Genomic DNA, 22,009 nt, shown 5'->3' on the forward strand with positions numbered 1-22,009 from the left:
CGAGATGGCCGTGGACGTGATGCCTGCGCCTTCCAGTCCGATATCCTTCATCGTGTGATGATCCTGTCAGAAAATTGAAAATTGACATGCTTTGCTACATCGAATGGTGTCCGGTCCGGGACCTGAGCACCTTCAATGAGAGACTGTGAGAGGGGTTTCCGGGGCTCATGAACTTGTCCTGTTGAGGGTTTGGAGCCACAGCTGGTGCAATTCCAACATCTATCATGCCGGACTGTGCTTGGATTTGGGAAGTGATGAAACGGGGTAGGTAGAACATGCAATCTACTAGGTTAGAATAGTCCAGGGTCCCATTCTCATACTTTTTCTTTCTCCTCTTGTACTTAGTGTGGTCGAGAAGTTTGCGGAAAAGCCCGCTATCTTCAGCACCGCTGAGCGAGGAAAGATAAAATATCCGTAGATCTTCATAAGGCTCATTGGGTATACAATGCTTCATGGCCAATTTCCCTATCCACTGTCAGGAGCTAGGGTGGGGTCAGAGAGGCTTCAGGGTATAGAAGACGATCGAAAGCAAGATCTGTGAAGAATATCTAACCCAGTCTTTTTTCCCTCTCACTGAGGCACGCACGGGCCTGTTAAATAATTTTAAAACGACCTCCAATGGAGCATTTTTTTGCTTAGAACACAGAATCATTCCAGTTTTCCTCACTATTTGAAGGTTGCAGTGGTGAAGAAGGCGTGTATGTAAGCGATGGTGAACTATACAGAGGTGGCGGTTTGTTATGGATTCTCTAGCTCAGATTTCAGTTACCACTGTAAATTCACTCTTGACCTTTTTTTTTTTTTTTTGTCAGTTAACTGGAACATCGCATTAGTGGTATTGTATGTATATAATCCGGATGATGAAGTAATCCATTCGCCGAGGGCTCTGATCGTACAATGCTGCTTTTGTCTAGAATAGAATCGCTACATAATAAACACCCGTGGTTCGGGGAGAAGTGCGGGCCAATTTGTATAACTGCTTCGCGCCCATATCTTGTCAAGAAGTTTGAGAGCTTGCTGTAGATTAAGAAACCCATTACGGTGATATTGCTTTTCCAAGAACTGTTTGAAATATAGCCGATGCTCATCCTTCAAGCTCTCTGATGCGGCAATGAACGTGGGCCACACAAGGGAATGTTCCCCTAATGATCCCTCCGGGAACATCACTAGTGTTTCTTTGAATTGCTCTATCTTGTTGGGGTCTAATGTGCCGTGAGGCCCCATTGTTGCGCGCTCTAGGTATATGTCATATGCTTGCTGGCGAAGATATGCATTCAGATAGAAGGTGAGTGCATGGTCAGGGTGGAGGTTGCCGTTGTAGTGCAGGCAGTCGAAGCTCTCTTGGGCATGGGCTATAATGCTACGTACACCGGCCTCCTCACTCAGCAGTGGTGCAGCATAGACACGAAACCTACCAGGATTAATGATGGTACTCAGCAACTCCTAGAGGCATTAGATACTCACTTGCGTATTTGTCGCAGCAGAAAATTAGCCATGTCACCGTTCCCAAGCCCGCCCTCTCCCCCGACCGCATCGAGAGCAGATTGCAACATGTGAAACAGGATAGGAAAGTCTGATGATCCGTTGACCATGACCCCTACCAGCAGGGTAATGATCGCAACGAATATAGACTGTCTCGTGAGCATGTCGTACTCATCCAAAGAGCTTCTATTTTGTAGGCCTAAGATTGCCTTTGCATAAAGCTTATCCGGTCTGACTGGGAGTGTCCCTCCGGACTTGTGAGAGAGATGAAAGGTTGATACAGCCAACACCGCATCCATAACCATTTTGTCGGATAACGCAAAAGACAGAATCAAGTACCGCCATCCATTGTACTTGTCATCCATAACCACCATTTGAGGTGCAATATTGTGAGAGACTTGAAGAGTTATTATCCTATACAAACTTCAATTGGATGTGTCGATGAGGCTTACAGTAAGTCAACAGAAATCCATTGCTTGGATCCACTAGGTCGACGCTTAGAGGGAGGGTGGCCATTGCTTCAGGGCTACCAGTACTAGATGTTTTCGGTGAATCAGGGCCCAGTCCCGCTAGTGCATTGGGTTCTGCGGGGACATTTGCGACATTGCTGGTCCAGTCGAATTGCTCCTCGGAAGAGCCACCACGGACAAAGGACGGTGAGCATTTATGCTGCGGGAGATCACCCAGCCATTTGCTGCACGCCCAGTTAGTATGGTCACCTTAGGCGAAACCATCATCAAAGGAAAAACATACCCACCCTGAGGTGAATTTTCCCCTTGCCAGGCTATCTTACCTTGACTACCCCCATCGCGGAACCGGTAGCGGACCCCAAGCCCACTGCATGGTATGCCTCTGGACGCACATTTACCACAGCATGGCTGGACGCGGTCGCAATGGATTCGGCGCTGGGAGCATTCATAGCAGCCTGCGCACATATCCGGTCAGAGAACCACAGTATATCTGGAACGTCTGATTCCATCTATGCGCACCTTTTACCTTCGGAACGTACCGACGTTTTTGACGGGGCATATTGACACTTGGGTCTGAACGTTTTGATTGAACAATAAGAACATTGAATCAAAGCATCATTGACAATAAGCCAGGTTAGATAGGCAGGTAAAAGCTACTAGTAGGCCTAATATGCAGCAAGAGAAACGGAGCGACCTTATCGAGAATGGCGGGGTAACTCCGATATTCGTGATTGATTACTCAAGTTCAAGTCTGGTTCATTCGTTAAATAACTCGCACTTGACCAAAGGTTTGCACGTTCACGAATGTCATCAAGTGGGAGGGAACTTGCCTGTAGGGTGTCACTAGTTGCTAGATAATGTCATTCTTATCTAGATTTGATAGTGATTGGTTTTTCTGTGCATCTGGCGCGGTTGTTGGTCGTAAAGAGACAACGAAGTCGGCGAACTTGATTCAAGATCCACGAGTTGCTGGCCAATCTGCCATTTTGGGCTTAGCTGGACAGACGTGCTCTCATTCAACTTGCCTATTCTGGTTAGATCCTTCCCCGCATATCAAGTGACACTCCCCAGGATTCAATCCGAAGATCTGCCAACAAGTAGTATATCTACTAATTGAGACCCTCCACTCATGGTTGATCGCAGTTTGTTTGGATATCACGTTCCGTATACGCACATAATGGCTCTCTATCATCTCCGTATCCACAAAGGAAATGACAATCTTCCGTGTTCCCATTCAACCTTATAGAGAGCCACGTGGTAGACGTACATACAAGGACTAACAATAGCGAGCTCCAGTCAAATTCATTATATTTAAAGCAAATATGCCGCTAACCTCCGATTCTCATCGCTTCGACATCAGTTCGCTGCTCGTCCTACTCAACAGATACTCCCGAAGGTCAACAAGTCAAAACAATGCAGAACTCGGTCAAACCTCCAGAAGTACTGCTGATCATAGCTCCATGGGATCTCTCAGTGTCCTTCCTCGAACGTCTACCAACGATTAGTCCCGGAATCCGAGTAATCACCTTTAAATGTAACATGCAGGACATGGAGAGGCCCCGAGCGATATCTCAGGAGACCTGGAACTCAGTCACTATTCGTCTCACACGGAACTACCTCCCAGGAAAAGAACAGATTCCCAATTTGCGATACATACAATTTCACACTGCCGGTTGCAACCACATCGCAGACACATCTCTTTTTGAGGACAGCGATGTATCATTCGGTACAGCGAACGGTGTTCACCCGCAGGTGGTTGCTTGGGTTCTCTCTGGACGCAAGCTGACAACGCGCAGTTCACAAATCGCCGAATGGGTCGTTACTACTTTACTCGGTTTCCAACATCATTGTAATCGCTTCGTGGATTCCTCTGCAATCAGTGCGAATTAATCTTTGAGAACTAACTAGTATTCGAACACTGGGACAATCAGAAACGTGAAACGTAGGCTACACCTGAAACAGACGAAGACACGGAGGATGCTGTCGGTTTACGAATGTGCGTACACCACCCATCGGTGGGAATGAAAGATAGGGTTCTCTTATCGTGTATAGGGTGCACTGGGCGTCAGTGCGCACGCTTAGCGAATGCGCTCGGGATGGACGTTCATGCTTTTACCCTACACGAACGGCCGACTCCAGAGTCTAAGGGTGATCATTCGTACGTTGAGGCGGGAATGGATGATCCCAACGGCGACATTCCATCCCGATGGTACCATGGCTGCGATCAGTTAAATGAGTTCCTTGCCGGTCTTGATCTACTGGCTATTACTCTACCCCTTACCTCGCTAACCTGGAGCATGATCGCTCGTGAACAGTTCCAAACTCTCGGGAAGCGGAATGCCTTCGTCAGCAACGTTGGACAGGGTCCAATCGTGAACAATGATGACCTCGTGGATGCTTTGAATAACGGGAAGATCAGAGGAGCTGCGGTTGATGTCACGGACCCCGAACCATTACCTGCGGGGCATCCACTGTGGAAGGCGAAGAATGTCATCACTACCATGAGCGAGTTCTGAAGGTTTTGGCTCGCACTCTTAAGAATATTGCGGAAGGAAAAGAGCTTATCAACAAGGTAAATAAATCGCTAGGCTACTAGGTGAATCTCAATGGATATCATTCGTGCCCTTCAAAGCTCCAGGCCGCGGTTTCGACAATGCGTTCAGCTCCAACACTGAGGTCAAGAGTCAAATGTATGGCATTCTGGAGTATGGAGTACATTAGTCAAAATCTTCTGATCATGCCAGCGGCCAGCCTCCAACTATCGTCTTCATCTGTAGGGTCCCGTACAGCTAACCTCCAAAAGTAGACCATCCAACGAACCCTCACTAAACCAGCCAATAATACCACTAAAAATCCCCTTTCTGTCCTGTCAACAAACCACATGCACGTTATGTCAAATCATATTTCCAAAGTCCTTTTCCCCTTTACCCATGTCTTTAACTAGCCTACGTATTAGTGTTTAAGGAGAAAAAAGACGAGAAAAAGAATTAAAATTAAAATTAAAACATCATCCACATTCAGCCTCAAAAACAAAAATAGGAAAACCAAACCTCGGTTCCGGAGAAACATCCCCGCCAAGGGCCAGACAGAAACTCGTGCCCACGCCTAGTGTGAAAGCAGTAATCGAACAAGAAACTATTGAACTATATTCATGGTCCATCACAAACCAAAGCTTGTTCGCCTCCACATCTCACTTTCTCACGTTCGTTCTGGTTACATTGGTTTTCTTGAAGTGGCCACTGGGGCTATATTTATCCTTTTGCTTTATATTACGGAGTCATTCTGAATACCTACCCAGTACTCCGTAATACTTATCTGACGGTTAAATTAAATTGTTGAGATATTTAGGCAGGGAAGCTTGTTGCCTGTGGTTAATTACTTGGTTAGATTAATGTTCTAATCCGGATCGATGATAGGTGAATGAGTATTTGGATGGATATCGGATTAATTACATCCTGGTTAATAACGGCCTGGGAGCTGAGATCCTTTCATTGTTTATGCTAGTTTATTGACAGTGTTGCATTCAGCTTGTACCACCGAGAACTCAGCCCCAAGCTCCTCCTATCCTAAACTCTCGCTTTCTTCCTCTTTCGGTAAAATGTCATGAATCCTTGTCCACTTCCACAGTAGTAGGTACTGTATGTACATGTCGTACGAGGGTACCCGTATGGAAGGAAGGAAGGAAGGAAGGATGTATGGCGGAAGCCACCGGATAAACATTGAGACTGACTTCCTCCATACGGAAGACATGCATATGTCAAAACTGTCAGCACAGGGAGCAGTGAGCACCGTACAATCAGTACTTTACTACTTACGTATTGGGTCATGTATTCCCCAAATGTCCACAGCTCATGAATCAAGTAAACCAGACGATGATCACCTTCTGACAGTTTTGGGAGTAAAATACCACTCTCCGTAATTATACGTACTGTAATTCACACTCTCTATTCGGGAGCGGAGGCCTCCGTAGGCCGTAAAAACAGCCTTAAAGTCGACCGGTAAAACAGTGCTGATCCCCCTCTCATCGACAGTTCATCGTAATATTAACCAGGCTCCGCTTCAATCTTGGTATCGGTTTTTATCAGCCAATCTGCATGGCGAGTGATAATCTATCACAATCAGGACGGACGATCGTGATCCCCTTGCTGTCCCGATGCCGGAGGTTGAAACTGCACTTCAAGTTTGTCGCAACCATGTCTCAGGGTTCCTACGTGGATGGTCTGACACTCTCGTGTCCCTTGAGGCAAAAGACAAACAACGCTTTGGATAGGTATATCTACGGGGCTAGACCGTATTTTGTTTCTCCTCGGTAAGGGGGATTTAGTAACACGGTGTCATCGGTGTTTTCTGGACAGGATCCCGTGGTGTTGCGCCAGGGTTAATTTCCCGGGACAGGGTCTCTCATTGGTGTAAGGTGGGTGGACCCTTTTGGGTCCTTTTTCAACGGTCCACTACTGCTATCAAGTAGTTGGATTGTCAACCTACTGATGGGTCCCACTGTCGACCTGGTACCTGGCTCGAAGTCGGTACTAGTCCAGTGCCCAATTTTATGGAAACCCCCATAATTGCTCCGTGGTTATCACCGAAATTTGGTTCTGACCTATCTCCCTAATTGCACCACTACACACTACATACGCAAGTCAAAACGTATCGGATGATGTCCATGAAAGGAAAACTTGATGCGATTGCTCGCATGCTGGACTGGTCATTCATTACAGGATACACATATCTACATACTAGTACATACCGTACAAGGCCCCGGGGCGCAATCCGTCCGGGTAATCACGACGTAATAACAATATTTAGGCCAAAACATTGCCCAGGCAAAGAAGAGATAAGAAGCGTGACTTTACTCACGTCCGAGACAAACAACTTCAATACCCAAGGGTATAAAACAGGTCCGCTCAGTGAACGAAAAAAGAAAAAGAGGAAAAAGAAAACCAAAGAAGCGATAGAAGAGTAGTTAAGAACTATCTAATTAATGAAGTATGGTCAGATCGCCGACTAGAGTCCGGAGGAAGCTCACAGGACGGCAATGGCACCCAGAACGATCGCCAGCATGCCGCCAGAGACGCGGTTAACCATACCGCCATTGACGTTGACAACGCTAGTGGTCGAGGCCGATGCACTGGCGGAGGTGGTGCTGGAAGCCTCAGTGGAGGTTGAGGCAGAACCAGTAGAGGTGCCGGTCGAGGTGCCGGTGGCGCTGGCGGAGGCGCTAGTGGACTCGGTGCTGGTGCCAGAGGCAGTAGCCGAAGTGCTCGAGGCAGTGCTAGCAGTCGCCTTAGTCAATGTGGTATGAGTCTCGGTGGCGGACTTGGTGTTAGTGGTCGTCTCAGTCGTGGAAGACTCGGTGGCAGAGGTAGTCTCAGCGGTAGTGGTGGCAGACGCGGTGGTAGACGCGGCGGCAGTAGCACCGGCCACGGTGAACCGCGGGAGATAGTTGACCTCACTGGTGTCATCGTCGTTGAAGATCTCAATGGTGTAGTCAGGCTGAGCCGCGAGGTTGGCAGGAGGAGTCCATGTGTAGCTGCCCGAGTTGGGAATGTTCTCTGAAGACACCGTCAGCATACATGCAAATAGAACATCACTACTCATAGGAAATCCAAGGGGAACTCACGGGCAATGGTAGTACCCGTGTTCGAAGTCATCACAGCGCCCCATTGGAGCTTCAGGGAGACGGTGCCGCTGGTGGTAGGCTTCCAGGAGAGCGTAGTCGGCTCACCAGCCTCGAACGAATAACCCTCAGAGGGGATGTTGAACGGGTTGGCACTGTTGGTAGCAGCAGCAGCGAGAGACGCCATGGCGCTGAGAGTCAAGTAGAAGATGGAACGCATTTTGATGAAATTGTTCTAAGGCGATTTGATAATCCGAAAAAGGTAATTGAAGATGTCGAGGTAAGGTCGATGTTGATACGATATGCAATGCAAGTGAGATACAGCGAGACGGGAAAGCCTTCGTCGTAAGATTGATGGTTAAAGGAGTGAACTCAGTAGGATAGTCAAAAAGAAGGACGATGCGTAGATATATACGCAGGAACAAGGGTACCCAGAAAAGGAAGGAATGAAGGCTGTTCGATTCGAAAAAAGGGAAAGAGAAGAAAGAGGGGAAAGAAGCGCAAGACGGCGTGACTACCTTATGTACTAGGAAACTAGTACTAGTAGCATCTTGGGGTCAATGACAGGAAACCACGAGGTCTGGAGCCCAGTGCAGGTCATAATAATAATCACAATAATACCTCATGGAAGGGGCAAATTAAACCAAGCGCTAAGACCGGCACTAATTCAGTGTCACCCCAATTGAGAGGCTAAGCCGATAAAAGGCCGGTCCGGGTCCCCTTCTCTTAACTTCATTAGTCCTGAACTAGCAATGGCTTGGAGAACGGCCCTTCATTCCCATTGGGGGGAATCACTGAGAATAATAAAAAACTGGTCGAGGGATCACCTGCCATCGGTCCTCCGTAAAAAATAAGTTAGTACGGTTGACCATTGACGATGCCTAGGGGCCTAGGGTCTTAGGATCCAGGGGGAAGGGTTGGAACTTGGGACAGAAGTTGTTGTACTCTGTATGTATGGTGTTCTAATAATAATTATGGCGAAAAAGAATCCGAGTTCCCATGAGAAACAGTTTCCAGAATTTTTCTCGAGATTTGATTTTTAAATTATATCATCCACTTTCCTTTCAACCTACGCTCCACCGAGCAGTTGTTCTGCGGATACCTCCGATTCCGTCCCTAGCGTTGTGCATTGTATTTTTCCCTGTACGAGAAATAAAGATGTACCTATGTACCTGACTAATCCCAAGTAGGCAATCCAGCAGTTGATTGACCGATCCGACTCGAGCATCCATACAGTAGGTGACCTGTTCTACTCGGTACTAATCAACGACGTACCGTCGAATACGTACCGTACAGGAATGTTATATGTCACGGTACTAATAACTAAGGTTCTTCTGTTCACGGTTAATCAGTCGATCCGGAGAAGAGCTACCTAGTATCTTATCGGCATTCGATTGGTTCCCGCTTAGTCAAAGTGTAGTATGGATTGACTGCCACTAAGCCGAGAAAGGCGAACTTGGCGAACGTCGGAATTAATAATTTTCCTTGAAAAAAAGAAAGAAAAGAAACAAATCCAAAAGTTACTCCTGACCAATTTTGGGAACTAGGGCTTAAACCTTGTAGGCTGCATCTGGTATGGACTCGGTTGATATCCGACCGACAAGTATACTAAGTGATATTCATATCGTACGTAGTATATGCCTTTGGAAAACCTCATCTTTGCCACAGATGAACTGTCGTTTCTATGGGTGATGACCTCATACAACCGGGTCTTTAACGGTTCTACCAGCTTCAAAGATCTTATGCACACCCACTCGGCATACCGATCAGTTAATGATCTTCCATAGCTACCACTTGAATGGGTCATAGTTCCCAGACGGATGTCTCACTCTCATCCTTTCCCTCGGATCCGTCCAATAGAATAAAATCTGTGAACACGAAACGCAATGGCTGTGCATCATCCCCGTGAAGATCGACTATTAATATGTTCTCGGGTTTTCAACTTAGTTTCAGGGGTCCCTGGAAAACCGAATGAAAAAGAAAACTTAAACTTCACTTGACAACCAACGGTTTCTCCCTTTCCAGAATGTCAGACGTACTTTAATCTACCTTAATATCGGTCTCACTTGTTCCCGGTCATGGAATGGATACCATCCGATCTATCGGGTGCGTCCTGCATGGACCCATTCGTGGTCTTCCAATCCTTTGACCACTTGGCCACGTGCTTTAGTATCTTTGGTCTCCCCCAACATGCCGACAGCACGGGGCCTACTTCGACAGAGAAAGATGGCTACCGTGTGAACGTGAATAGCACTTTCGGAACTCTTGTCGGAGACTGCCTCAGGCAGTACTGTGAAGTACCAGATCCAGAACTGGAAGGATGTGATCTAGAGAGTTACACCCCGAGCGATTATTATCGCGTATTCACTCGCCCTAGCCAGGAATTTGAGACCACAACCTGTAGGAGCGTCGATAATGACGTGAATCAAGATATTGGTGGTGTGGGGGTACATCTACCTGGAGCGTACTGTCTATTGACTATTCACAAGACTTGCTAACAGCTATCGTTCCGAGTGAATCACAGGTCTTGCTTTCATTCGCGATGCAGTCCGGCATCCTACTATACGTCCATTTCGCTGTTCTCATACTTAAGCTCATCCCCGCAGTCACACGATGTATCCGTCGGTGTACGAAGAGAGCACGATCCACGACTAAGATTCAGTTCGGCCAGCACCACTTCTCAGTCCTGAAGTCCATGCTGGTGGAGTTCCAAGAGGCTCAATGCTTCTTCATGCTCTCCTTCCAGTGCGCTGCCCTGATTGCTCTCGCGGCTGGCCCGCAAGTTTTCGAGGCAACCAGCTTGCTGCAGCTACAGTCGAATATTTCCATGGCCAAAGCTGTCGCATTCATGGGTATCCTTCCTATTACGTACGGCTTATGGATACTCCACAGGATTGGCTTGCATTCATGGTATATCTCCGTGTGGTCCGCTATCACAATTGTGACTTCTAGCGTCACGCTCCACCTGTGCAAGGTGGAGCCTCGAGCGGACAATCTACAGGAGATCGCGACAGCAGATCGTCTTGATAAATGTGGTTTTCACCCACCTCCTCTCATATACTGTCGCTCGGATTCTGAGTTAGGGTCAAGCTACAGCCTTGTGAATAATCTGACCTTCGGACTGTCCGACAATACCGCGAACTTCGTCTGCATTGCGATCTACGGACTCCTCCTTTTGAAACGTCTCGCCCCTTATCCCAAGCGATGGCTGGGCCAGAAGCCATGGTTTCAGGCAACTTACCACCGCGTCCACCCGTGGCTAGTATCAAGAGGAATCAGGATCCTTTCTAGGGCCGTGAATGTAATCATTGAAACCCTTCTCCTAGTCACCAACTTCTTCTATTCGTTCATGGTTATAGCACGAAGTCTTCCGACAATCTCACTTGATTCGTGGAGTTTCGGTCAAATCATCGCCGTGACTATCTGGTCTCCTATCGTCAGCAAATATCTCTACTGGCTTTTGTGTACGTATCTCGCTTTTCTCTCTACGCCCGTGCCCTTCTTTTGCTTTATACTGATAACGGAAATAGTCGGCACGGACTCCTACTCCGCCATCCGATTCCCATCCCCCTACAAAATTATCCGAGTCAAAACAATCAACGAAGAAGAAAACCCCGACGACGAAGATCGTCTTTTCATTCATCTCCCCTCCACAAGCGACCTGAACATCAACCCGAACTCGAAAAAATTCATTGTCACCGACGTAGAATTAACCCCGGTTAACGACTCAAAGACATCGTCGGTTAGTACGCGACATTCCCAATTTCCTATCTAGGTACATCTACTTTTTGTATTACTATTATAGAATTCATGCTCGGTTTTCTTTGGGGGGGTGTTCTGGAGGATGCATGGCTGGTTGGGTTTGGCGTTTGGGTTATGTGAGCCATGTCTGTACTGTATATACTTGTTAAATTAGAGATGGGTGTATGATTAGTTAGAATAGATATGTCGTGGATATAGATAGATAGAGAGGTATGTTAGCTGTATTGTATATTACAGATTCCATTCGAACCTGATCTGAGCCTGATCTGCAATTGCGCGCTCTGTCTCAGCCTTATCGGTCGATGAGGATGGTCATGTAGATCCTGTGTAAGCTTATTTGAGTGTTGGGGCGCATGGACCATTAGATTAATCCAATGTCAGTGCTACTGAGATTTCTAGGCATGTTATGGCTATGCATTTAGAGATTTGGAGAGTAGTGCCACCTATATTGGTATATCCTACAGCTCGAGATGGGGCCATTTATCGAAGCTCTAGAACTAAACTTACTACGTCTCAGATTCGGTTTAGACAACTAGATCTTGTTCTGACTCATCTGGGTGGTATAGCCAAGTCGGTCATGACTCAAGTTTAGATTGCTTGAGTGGATGATGGGGTGCCCCGTAAGGATATGTGCATGCGCATTTTGAACCATTAAGATGAGAGACGGGAATAACACCTATTGTACAAGAGTACATCAGACTGATCCATCATTCAATCTTATCCTTGAGCCTAGGCAGTTAAGGTCTGATTAAGATTGATTGGTGATAAGTATATATACATGCTAATATGAACAAGCGTGTGCTAAGCAGTGGTCGGTGCGCTATCGCCTGTCTGCACTGACACAATGCCTTCTGATAATGGTGGGTCTTCTGGGAGCCCTTGGGATAGTTTTACCTCATCCGTTGCAGAGTTCTCATTCGCACCTTCCAGGGGCTCTTCGTAGGACTTTGTTTCGTCAAGAAAGCCGTTTTCACCGAGCCATACGATAGCTTCCATAACTTTTCGATCATCTTCGCCTTTTTGACGAGCGAGAAGCTGATTTCGTATGTTAGTCCAGTTCGTGATAAGAGTTAAAAGGAGAAAAAGGGAAGAAGGAAAGGGGTCTAACTTACTGCTTGTAAAAGGCCTTTGCGCCCCTTCTTCTCTACAGGTTTCGTCTTAGCCCCACGATCCGGCGTCTCGTGCAGGAATTTGCACTTATCCCCACGCTGACAACGACCGGTTCGGGCAAAGTGACGGCATAGCTTCTTCTTTGCCTCCCGTGGAGGCGGAGCTACCCGTTCAGGGCCCTCACGGCGAGAGGTTGCCTCCTCGGGGGCGGAATCACTGTCGCTGTCCTCCGAGTCTGAAGAAGAGAGGTCTGATCCACTGGATGACGTCCAGTCGCTGCTGTCGGAAATATCCGAAGACACAGCAGCATCGGCCCGGACGTCCTCTATGACACCCTCCCCGTTCGATTTGGATTCAGAAGCGGATGATGGCCCGACATCATTGTTGGGTTGGGAAACCTCGCCCGGAATATGCCCTGAAGCGAGCGGCACACCTTGAGTCTCTATAGATCTCGTCTCCTGATCAGGAGCAGTATTGGATCTGTCTTCAGTGCCTGGCTCAGCTTGAGCTTCTTGTGTTGATGCAGAGGTAACGTCTCTGTTAACGTCCGTCGATCCTCGTTGCAGTTCCTCGACTCTCATCCGAGCCCGCTCGGCATCTGCTTCCGCTTTTTCGACCTTTTTCTGCTCTTTCATGAGCTTCCGTCGTAGCTTATCGGCCTTCCGCTTCGCTTTCTCAGCTGCGTCTATCGGATCTGCAGGAGCTTGCTGATGGTCTTTCTGCGCTTTCTTCATTTCTTGCTTTCGCGATTCTTTTTGTCGCTGAGCTTCTTCCTTAGCTTTCTTCGCCTCCTCCATCGCCTTCTTTTTCTCCTCGACCTTCTCCTTAGTTGGGAACCGTTTCTTCCGCTCTTCAATCCATGCTGCAATGTCCGCGGGAGACTGCAATGTGGTAGTGCGTCCTTTGAATGTAATCTGCACGGCGGCTGCTGCACTTGCACCACCCTGTGCTAGCCTAGATTCTTCGTCCACATCATCTTCTTCTTCGCTGGACTCGTGCTCCTCCGTCTTCGGTGTCAAGCCAAGTTGATTATGCTTCCGTTTCTTCTTCTTCGGTTTTCTCGTAGCGTCAGCCGGCGGGGGTGGCTTGGACGGTAAAGGATTGCCGAAGCTAGGAACCGGAGGAGGTGCAGGAACCCGTGGGGTAATGTTCTGTGGCTTTCCAAATGCTGAGGTATGATCGCGCTTCATATGTGGCATAGCACCACCCCCTCTGGAAGCCTGGTTGCCGTAAGCATTGTACGGGCGGGGACCTCGCTGATTCCCGTGCGGAGGGCCAGTATACCCTCCCCCAGAGGCGCTATTATTGTATCCCCAATGCATGGGCGGGCCCATCATCGACGGTTGCACAGATGGAGGGGCATTCTGGTGGCTTGGAGTAACGGAGTGATACGTCGGAGCCTGCTGAGCGGTAGATGGACCGTAAGCTGAGTAGCCAGGTTGATGCTGGTATGGAGGTCCATGCGTTGGTGTAGACTGTGGAAATGGTCGTGAAGAAGGAAAGGAAGTCGTACTTTGGGGAACTTGGTAGTTGGTGGTCCGCGAAGGTGGGAATTGCGGCGTCGGGATACTTTGTTGAGGGTTGGCCATGGGCTGACCAGCATAGCCAGGATAATTCATCGGAGCGTAGCCCATATTTGAAGAATTCGCCGCATGGGGCATGTATGACCCTCCTCGACCTCCTCGATTTCCATATCCCCTACCCCGCCCTCTATGATGACCACCACGTCCACCTCGCTGGCCATGATGGCCTGGACCGTACTGTGAGGGGAAAGTCGCAGGTTGGTTTTGGTTATACTGCGACTGCTGAGTGGGAGGAGGAGGGGGGGGAGGGGGAAAAGAGAAGCCCTGGGAGTTCATCGTGAGAGGACCTCAGTAGACCTCCAAAGAGAATTAGCATCAACGCCATCCTCACAGCACCCTAGACATCTGGAAAAAGTGCCGAGCTCATCAGATCAAACAACTGAGCGCTGTTGTTCCGTTCCGAGCACAAAAAGGGAAAGCGCAGTAGTCACGTGGGTCATGATCTGGTCGGGTAAAAAATTATCAAAAGTGATCCGCAGTCTGCGATTGGCCGGAATCGATTTGTGGTTTTTCAAAGGACTATTTTTATTATAATAAGTTCTCTGCTATCATAAATATGGAAGCATGAGTTATGATGCCTGCGTGACGGATTTTTGATGCTTGATCTGATAATGGAATTTACTCTTCGTGCTCTATCTTTCCGCCGTGGGACCAAATCGTATTGAAATAGAAGACTTTTTTTTTTTATCTACCGCCGAGTACCTACTAATTGGATTCACCATGTTCATTCTTGTCAGTCGCATTGGACCTTTCTCTTGCTTTACATAAAGTCTTTTCACTACCAAGCCAAAAGCTAACTAACCTATACAGACGACCCTCTCCGATCTGATACAGATCTCCCCAGAAGACTTCTCGAAGTATAGTTCTGTCGCCATCGAGGACAACATCAATGAGAAGTACGCAAATAAAGTACGAACGGCTTCCTATCTGAAATGCCATGTTCGCTTGTGCAGCATGTACTAACAGCAGTCCTGTAAAGGTCATTCAAAAAGTTGGCCTGTGCATTGGATTCTACGACTTGTTAGAGTCATCGGACGGTCTTATCGGCCATGGCACTGGTTTAGTCAACGTTAACGGTACATCCAGGATGCTGAATCCATTTCAAGAGTCTATGCACTGATTGAAAGACAGTCAAGTTCCGCCTTATTGTGTTTCGTCCGTTCAAAGGAGAAATTATGTTGGGCAAGATCTCCAGCGCTACGGAACATGGTATTAAAAGTACGGCAATTTTCAACTGACCTTGCTGTTGCTAGTTCTGACCCATCACAGTTGGTGTAGAATTTTTCAACGATATTCTCGTACCTCCAAACCTTCTCTTAGACGGTGCCAGATTGTGAGCTGCCTTGATATGTCCAGTGTTCTTAGTCATCTATGCTGACATGCTACAGTGACTATGCCGATCAAGTTTGGATCTGGGAAAACGAGGACGGCTCCACATTCTACTTTGATATTGGAGAAGTTGTCCGATTCCGTGTTGAAATAGAAGAGTGGCATGACCAAATACCAAACGCCCCAGATCTAGGAGATGCCGCCGCTATCGAACGGAAGCCACCGTATTCCATTATTGTATGAACTCTCTGTCCCGTGTCTGACTTGCTTACTAACGATACTTCAGGGATCAATGCAAATGGCTGGCCTGGGACCTATATCTTGGTGGTAACGTTTCGGAAGGGTCATGTGCAGGCTTCTTGACGTGAATAAGCAAGAAAAACTTCTTGGCTCCCTTACTTCCCGTGCTTATGTGATGAGATACCTTGCTGATGGAATGGTTGGACTATGTATATTTCCATGGTTACACGAATAACGAAACAATCTTAACATAGAGATTTCAGTGATTGCTCACAAATCAGCCAAATGACGACATTTGGCCGGAAATGGGAGAGTTGAGGCAACATCCGGTGGAATTTCTTGAGTATGGAAGAATGGGAGATCTGGCCATGCAGGATGATTTCCCCGCCAAATAGATCTTCATGATCAGAAAGACGTAGCTAATTGTATGCAGAGTACATACATTAAGGCTATGATCATTATCAATCGAATTCGGCTAGTGGCGGAGATAAAGAAAATTGCATTGACACCGCCACGGGAGGGGACAATCAACGGTTCACGGTGGAGTTGCGCTCGGCGCTATGCCGGAAATCCTCACGGGGCCCGATCAGTCCCTGCCCTATCGTTCTTCAGCATGCTGGATGTGCAACGTAAAAAAAACCCATGTCCAAGCAACAGAAAATTTTTCCCTCGGGTTTCAGGAGAGAAGGGGGGTAAAATTGGTTCTAGAGTCATCGTTAATAAATCCTAATTAATTTTAAAAACCGGCTTCACCGATCTTACTCAGTTTGCCCTCGTATCAATTATAAATCAGTACTTTGTCACTACTACAGTACAAAGACCGCACTACTATTTATTAGATCTTCCTTCTCGCGGCTTGTGACCTCATAGGCGCTTCTATCGGGCTTCCAGAAAAAAAAAGGTGAAGACTTATCTACCCGTCTTCCTTTACGAGTCGACTTTGTCAGATTCTTTTTGATCTTGAATCTTTTTTTGCGATTTTATATAGAAATACACCACGCGATCACGTTTGCAGTCCCGTGACAATGACCAACTCGACCAACGGAGCCCCTGCTCAGGACAAGCGCTTCGGCACTTTGGCTGTCCATTCCGGCGCTCACCATGATCCAACGACTGGCGCTGTTATTGCTCCCGTAGGTTCTCACACTTTGCATGATTTATGCGATAGAATTGTTTTGGAGATGCTGACCGGTCGTGAAGATCTCCCTCTCCACCACTTTCGCTCAGACCAGTGTCGGTAGCCCTGTAGGTCTCTACGAATACACACGTAGCTCCAACCCCAACCGGTGAGTACCCGACTCAGAACGGAGCTTGGTTTATGATTGATCTTCATGCTGATTACTAGCCAGCGATAACTTCGAAGAAGCCATTGCAGCTCTTGAGCACGCTAAATATGCCCTCGCATTCTCCTCTGGTTCCGCAACCACTGCGGTGATCCTTCAGTCCCTCGCGGCCGGCTCGCATGTCGTCTCGATTTCCGATGTCTATGGTGGAACTCACAGGTACTTCACAAAGGTCGCCAACGCCCATGGTGTGGATGTGACGTTCACACCCACCATCGAGTCGGACGTGGAGAAGTTGATCCGTCCGGAGACCAAGCTCGTGTGGATCGAAACCCCCTCAAACCCGACTTTAGGATTGGTCGATATTGAGAAGGTTGCTGCCATTGCGCATCGCCATGGAATCCTTGTGGTGGTTGACAACACATTCATGAGCCCCTATGTCCAGAACCCTCTGGACCACGGTGCCGACATCGTCGTGCACTCCGTTACTAAGTACATTAACGGCCATTCGGTATGCTCATCGCCCTTCTACGTTTGGTAGAATCGTTCTTCTCAGGTGGCCTGTTTTCTAACCGTAAGATAGGATGTTCTGATGGGCGTCGCCGCGTTCAGCTCCGATAGCTTGAAAGAGCGCCTTGGATTCCTCCAGAACGCCATTGGTGCCGTTCCTTCTCCCTTCGACTGCTGGCTCGCTCACCGTGGCCTTAAGACTCTCCACTTGCGTGCCCGCGAGGCCACCACTAACGCCACGGCTATCGCCAAGGCCCTTGAGGCTTCCCCCCATGTTATCTCCGTCAACTACCCCGGCATCGATTCTCACCCTCAGCGTGCGATTGCTGTCAAGCAGCACCGCCAGGGCATGGGCGGTGGTATGCTCAGTTTCCGCATCCAGGGTGGCGAGAAGGCTGCTCACCTTTTCTGCAAGTATACCAAGGTCTTCACCTTGGCCGAGAGTTTGGGTGGTGTGGAGAGTCTTTGCGAGGTTCCCGCTAGCATGACTCACGCCGGTATTCCCAAGGACCAGCGTGAGGCTGCTGGTGTCTTCGACGACCTCGTCCGCATGAGCTGTGGTATTGAGGATGTAGAGGATCTCCTGGCCGACGTTCTCCAGGCTCTTAAGAAGGCTGTCGCCTCCAGCGAACAAAACGGCTCCGCTTAATTAAGTTAATATATTAGAGAATTAGAACCTTTCATAGATCAAGTTAATGATGACACGGATTACTCTTCAGACGAATTTGCTTTCCGTGACCTATATTTAATAGATTATGCCAATACACCAATTAGTTCACATAGTGCAAAGATACTTTAAACATGAAGTAGTCAGATAAATGACTTGTACCACAGCATCACCATAAACATGCTTAGTCATCTATGGCCATACCGCAAAAAATTTGAAACAAAGTTGAAAGATGAAGAAGCTCCCAAGACTATAGCTACTAAACATTCAAATTTGGAATCAAAGTCCCTAGCATATCCGTACGGGTCATACGGTATCTCCCGGAGGATCTTGTGTCCTCAAAATCTGGCTTACACCCTACGGCTTTATCAAACTATAACCGTTTCGACACTATCTACACGTGCCCCGCGTCTGTATTTTATATCGGCATATCACCCAATAGCTTTTGGTGATATCTCAGCAGGATCTGGCTGTGATAATTAACGCGGTCTTTTATAATGGCGTCCGCATTCAGCTTCGGCTTCGCTGGGGATGATATTGACATTGATGACTCGGAATTGAACACTGTTGATGAGGGGTATACATCCGTTACGCAAGATAGTAGCAGCACACTCCCTGAACTAGTTGCAGCCCAGAGGCATGAACTAAGTGATCTGGTAGGTTCATCTTAACACCGATGTGCCCTAATTGGCATTAAGGTTTAGCCCCTTCTCTGGGTGCCAAAGAGCTTTCTAGCTCTTGTGCTACAGTTGAGAACGAATACGATTTGTTATATAATGCATTAGGTTGAGCAAAGGATTGACTGACTATGTTGTAGCTCTCAAGTCTCCCGTCTCAGGTTTCATTCAACAAACTCAACATAAACACAACTCAAGATGATCAAACATCTGTCAAGACACTTACACTCGCTCGTCGCGAAGTGTTTGATATCCGGACGCAATTGATGGCGGAGGATACTGCCGATTATGCGAATGAAGAGCTGATCTCCGGACTCGAGAAAGGAGATATCACACCCAATATCTACGAAGGCGGTTTCAAGACGTGGGAATGCTCAGTAGATCTCGCGAAGTTGGTTGCTAATGAAAACATACTATCTAACGCTGATGCGGGGGATCGACATATCATCGAGGTTGGTTTTACTTTTTTTGGGCATTTAATCTTAGCCCCGTCTATCAAACAGCTTACTGATGAAACATCTCTAGCTTGGAGCCGGAACGGCAGTGCCGTCGCTTGCTCTGTTTGCGCAATCGCTGTCCAACCCTAAGGGGTCGTCACAAAATATTCGTTTCACGTTTGCGGACTACAACTCTGTAGTTCTTCGACTGGTGACTTTGCCTAACCTGCTTCTGACTTGGAGCTATATTGTTATGCGTCAGAAGTCGGTGTCAGTTGCTGGGGCAGAAGACCAGGTTGAGGAGGAGCTAGAGTTGGATATCACTCCGGAACTTCTTGAGGCTTTCAAGAAGGACATTGCGGAACGGGGCATCTCCATAGAATTCATCTCCGGTGCCTGGTCTCCTGCTTTCGTTGATCTGGTGTTCACGTCAGGTGAGAAAGCCAAACATGGAACGTTGGTCCTTGCTAGTGAAACGATATACTCTCCGGCGTCTTTGAGAGCGTTTTCGGAAACCTTGCTGGCTTTGATCCGTCGTCCTATTCGGGCAGGCGGGAGAAGTAGAGCTTTGTTGGCTGCGAAGAAAGTTTACTTTGGAGTCGGTGGTGGTGTGGACGAATTTTTGGAAGTGTTTAATACTGTCGGTGGTGATGAACTGGATGTGAAGGAGCGGATGGATGTTAAGTCAGAAGGGGTGGGTAGAATAGTCCTGGAGATTGCGCCCAAAGGTCTCCAATAATGGTAGATAGAAAGATATCGCATGGAAAGGTCAACCTTGTCCGGAGATATTGTGGCTTATGGGCATTTCTTTCCCCGGTAGAGTCAGAAATACAAGACAATCAACAACTGAAACTGTCAACGAAACCTTGAACTGTCCTGTTATATGTACATAATGTTTGACCCTGTCATGCCTACTACCGGCGTCTTGGAACATGAAAACGAAATCAATTTTGTCTAATCATAGATAGAGACAACCTTGCCATCTTGCATCCGGGCAACACGGGCCTCTTCCAGCTCCCTATTTTGGCGCTCATAGTGTGCGGTAACATGGCTCATATCCATAGCCGAGCCGGCAGGGACGTTGAAAGGCGGGGCGGAGTTGAAGCTGACCCTGGAGGGGGGAAGAAACGAGTTATGTTAGCTTGGTCTGCAAGAACAGGTGCGGTTATATGAGACATACTCGGGCTGCTTCAATTCGAAAACGGCTCTAGGGCCCTGACTCTGGAACAAGTGGCGGTCATGGGCAGCCTTCTCCATTACGACAGTGCGAATGGCATTTCTCTCTTCAAAAACCTTCTCCGAAGGGGTCCACTTTTGGATGAGGCTGGAAATCCACGATTGCGATCCAGACTCCTCGGTGGACTTGCTCAGTCGGTAAAGGACGTAGGCAGAGGCGAAGGAGCCGACGGTGACGTAGAAGCTACGCTGTACAGGTCACAAAGATCCATGTTAGTTATAGCTACCAATTGGCGGGCAGCAGGCCGCTGCTACCATTGAAGATATCGAATTGTAGAGGGGTCCAAGAAACGTACACCGAAGCTCTCGTTCACAGGCTCAGCATGGTGGTGAGCCGCGTGCGAGTCGAATCGCCGCTGGGGTTGGTTGCGCAGCAGTAGCCGCGCGGAAGTGGCCGATCGCCTAGCGAAGAACATAGTGTGGAGGAAGACAATTGGCAGGGCCAAACGAATATGATGCCGTCCATTTGGAGGAGGAACGCAAGCTGGTGAGCGGTTCGAGGCGGATATCACGTGATGGTTACTAGATGCGGTTTAGGGCCCTCACGGGTCTTGGCACGGGGACACTGGTCACCTGCCAATGAGAAGCATGATTATTTTCCTTTCTCGTAGTCCTCCGTAGTCCACATCTTCTTAGTCGGTGACGACGAATATGCCGCTCAAACAGCCCAAAACGCTGCGGACTCCGAAAAGAATGTGAGTCTCGCCTCGCTCGGATAGTTTACAGGGAATCCCGGAGCGTGGAACGAAATCTATTCGAAACCGGCGTTGGGGAGAAATGGCCTTAGTGGCATGGGTCTACACTACCTTGTTGCCTCCTGCAACAAGTCGGCGGGTCGCTGCGTTGTCTCGACAGTAATGGTGGTTTTTCTTTACACCGCACTTGGAGGTGGTGCTGATGCACGACTAACTGCCTCATTCCGAGATGGCGCTCCCCACTGTTCCCCAGTCGCATGGTGTCAATTGGGCTGCGGTCCCTCCCAAAACATGCAGGCGTCTGAACGTTTGGCTATCAGAGGCGACATGTCATCGATCTGATTTTAGCGCTTTCGACCCACTCGTTACCTGCCTCCTCGACCGACTTTGACTGAATCCTCCGTCCTGTCATAGATGATAGTATTATGACTGTATGCAATACCTTTTTTCTTTCTCGTTTTTTTTTCCTCATCTGCACGCTATGATTCATCCTGCCACCCTGAAAAAAGCAGTGCTATTGCTGCCCAATGCTTACTCATTGGGTGATACTCTCTCTCCATCTTGAAATGATCGGTCCACTTCTGTATCCCCGTTTCGCGCGAGAAATGTATGCTCTTACCTTTCCTGCCTTGGTGGTCCATGTTGAATGGGTATCAATTACTGTTCTAAGGTTCGGTCCGTTTGTTCGCCTTACCAGCCCCCTTGAGGCTGGAAGCAATGCCTCCAGTGTGCAGCAAGTTTCTTTTTTTGGGCGTGTTTTAGGATAGATTCTTAGCTGCGTTTTTTTTACTACCTCGCCTAATGGTTTAATTAATTCCGATTCCTCAGAAATCCAAATTATTTATTTGACGAGTTGACATCTTTTCTTGTCTTGCCAGAATTGTCTACTTGCGTTCAACGCAGGTATTTAC

At 48.0% G+C, this 22,009-nt stretch overlaps 8 protein-coding genes across 8 annotated transcripts; 5 read left to right on the forward strand and 3 right to left on the reverse strand.

Annotated features, from left to right (window-relative positions):
- Positions 1-924: 924 nt before the first annotated feature.
- AO090103000059 (uncharacterized protein) lies at positions 925-1,856 on the reverse strand (the record flags this gene model as incomplete). Its single annotated transcript, XM_023233470.1, has 2 exons — positions 925-1,352; positions 1,502-1,856. The coding sequence occupies 2 exons, from the start codon at positions 1,854-1,856 to the stop codon at positions 925-927; spliced, it is 783 nt and encodes a 260-aa protein (XP_023093789.1).
- Positions 1,857-3,365: 1,509 nt separating this feature from the next.
- AO090103000057 (uncharacterized protein) lies at positions 3,366-4,468 on the forward strand (the record flags this gene model as incomplete). Its single annotated transcript, XM_023233471.1, has 2 exons — positions 3,366-3,801; positions 3,915-4,468. The coding sequence occupies 2 exons, from the start codon at positions 3,366-3,368 to the stop codon at positions 4,466-4,468; spliced, it is 990 nt and encodes a 329-aa protein (XP_023093788.1).
- Positions 4,469-6,428: 1,960 nt separating this feature from the next.
- Positions 6,429-7,789, reverse strand: AO090103000056 (GPI anchored serine-threonine rich family protein; the record flags this gene model as incomplete). Its single annotated transcript, XM_023233472.1, has 3 exons — positions 6,429-6,552; positions 6,979-7,504; positions 7,573-7,789. 3 exons carry the CDS (start codon positions 7,787-7,789, stop codon positions 6,429-6,431), a joined length of 867 nt encoding a protein of 288 aa, XP_023093787.1.
- Positions 7,790-10,111: 2,322 nt separating this feature from the next.
- Positions 10,112-11,344, forward strand: AO090103000054 (uncharacterized protein; the record flags this gene model as incomplete). The annotated part of the gene is made up of 1 exon (XM_023233473.1): positions 10,112-11,344. One exon carries the CDS (start codon positions 10,112-10,114, stop codon positions 11,342-11,344), a length of 1,233 nt encoding a protein of 410 aa, XP_023093786.1.
- A 788-nt stretch (positions 11,345-12,132) lies between these two features.
- Positions 12,133-14,075, reverse strand: AO090103000053 (CCCH zinc finger protein; the record flags this gene model as incomplete). Its single annotated transcript, XM_001826617.3, has 2 exons — positions 12,133-12,366; positions 12,444-14,075. The coding sequence occupies 2 exons, from the start codon at positions 14,073-14,075 to the stop codon at positions 12,133-12,135; spliced, it is 1,866 nt and encodes a 621-aa protein (XP_001826669.3).
- A 669-nt stretch (positions 14,076-14,744) lies between these two features.
- On the forward strand, positions 14,745-15,684 carry AO090103000052 (DNA-directed RNA polymerase III subunit RPC25; the record flags this gene model as incomplete). Its single annotated transcript, XM_001826616.3, has 7 exons — positions 14,745-14,756; positions 14,835-14,933; positions 15,004-15,100; positions 15,156-15,242; positions 15,294-15,357; positions 15,413-15,590; positions 15,640-15,684. 7 exons carry the CDS (start codon positions 14,745-14,747, stop codon positions 15,682-15,684), a joined length of 582 nt encoding a protein of 193 aa, XP_001826668.1.
- Positions 15,685-16,618: 934 nt separating this feature from the next.
- On the forward strand, positions 16,619-18,035 carry AO090103000051 (cystathionine gamma-lyase CYS3; the record flags this gene model as incomplete). Its single annotated transcript, XM_001826615.3, has 4 exons — positions 16,619-16,726; positions 16,794-16,879; positions 16,943-17,387; positions 17,460-18,035. The coding sequence occupies 4 exons, from the start codon at positions 16,619-16,621 to the stop codon at positions 18,033-18,035; spliced, it is 1,215 nt and encodes a 404-aa protein (XP_001826667.1).
- A 515-nt stretch (positions 18,036-18,550) lies between these two features.
- AO090103000050 (protein-histidine N-methyltransferase) lies at positions 18,551-19,906 on the forward strand (the record flags this gene model as incomplete). The annotated part of the gene is made up of 3 exons (XM_001826614.3): positions 18,551-18,709; positions 18,871-19,182; positions 19,256-19,906. 3 exons carry the CDS (start codon positions 18,551-18,553, stop codon positions 19,904-19,906), a joined length of 1,122 nt encoding a protein of 373 aa, XP_001826666.1.
- Between the last annotated feature and the right edge of the window lie 2,103 nt (positions 19,907-22,009).

The sequence above is a fragment of the Aspergillus oryzae genome, chromosome 8, assembly GCF_000184455.2.
Source record: "Aspergillus oryzae RIB40 DNA, chromosome 8".
Taxonomy (NCBI): domain Eukaryota; kingdom Fungi; phylum Ascomycota; class Eurotiomycetes; order Eurotiales; family Aspergillaceae; genus Aspergillus; species Aspergillus oryzae.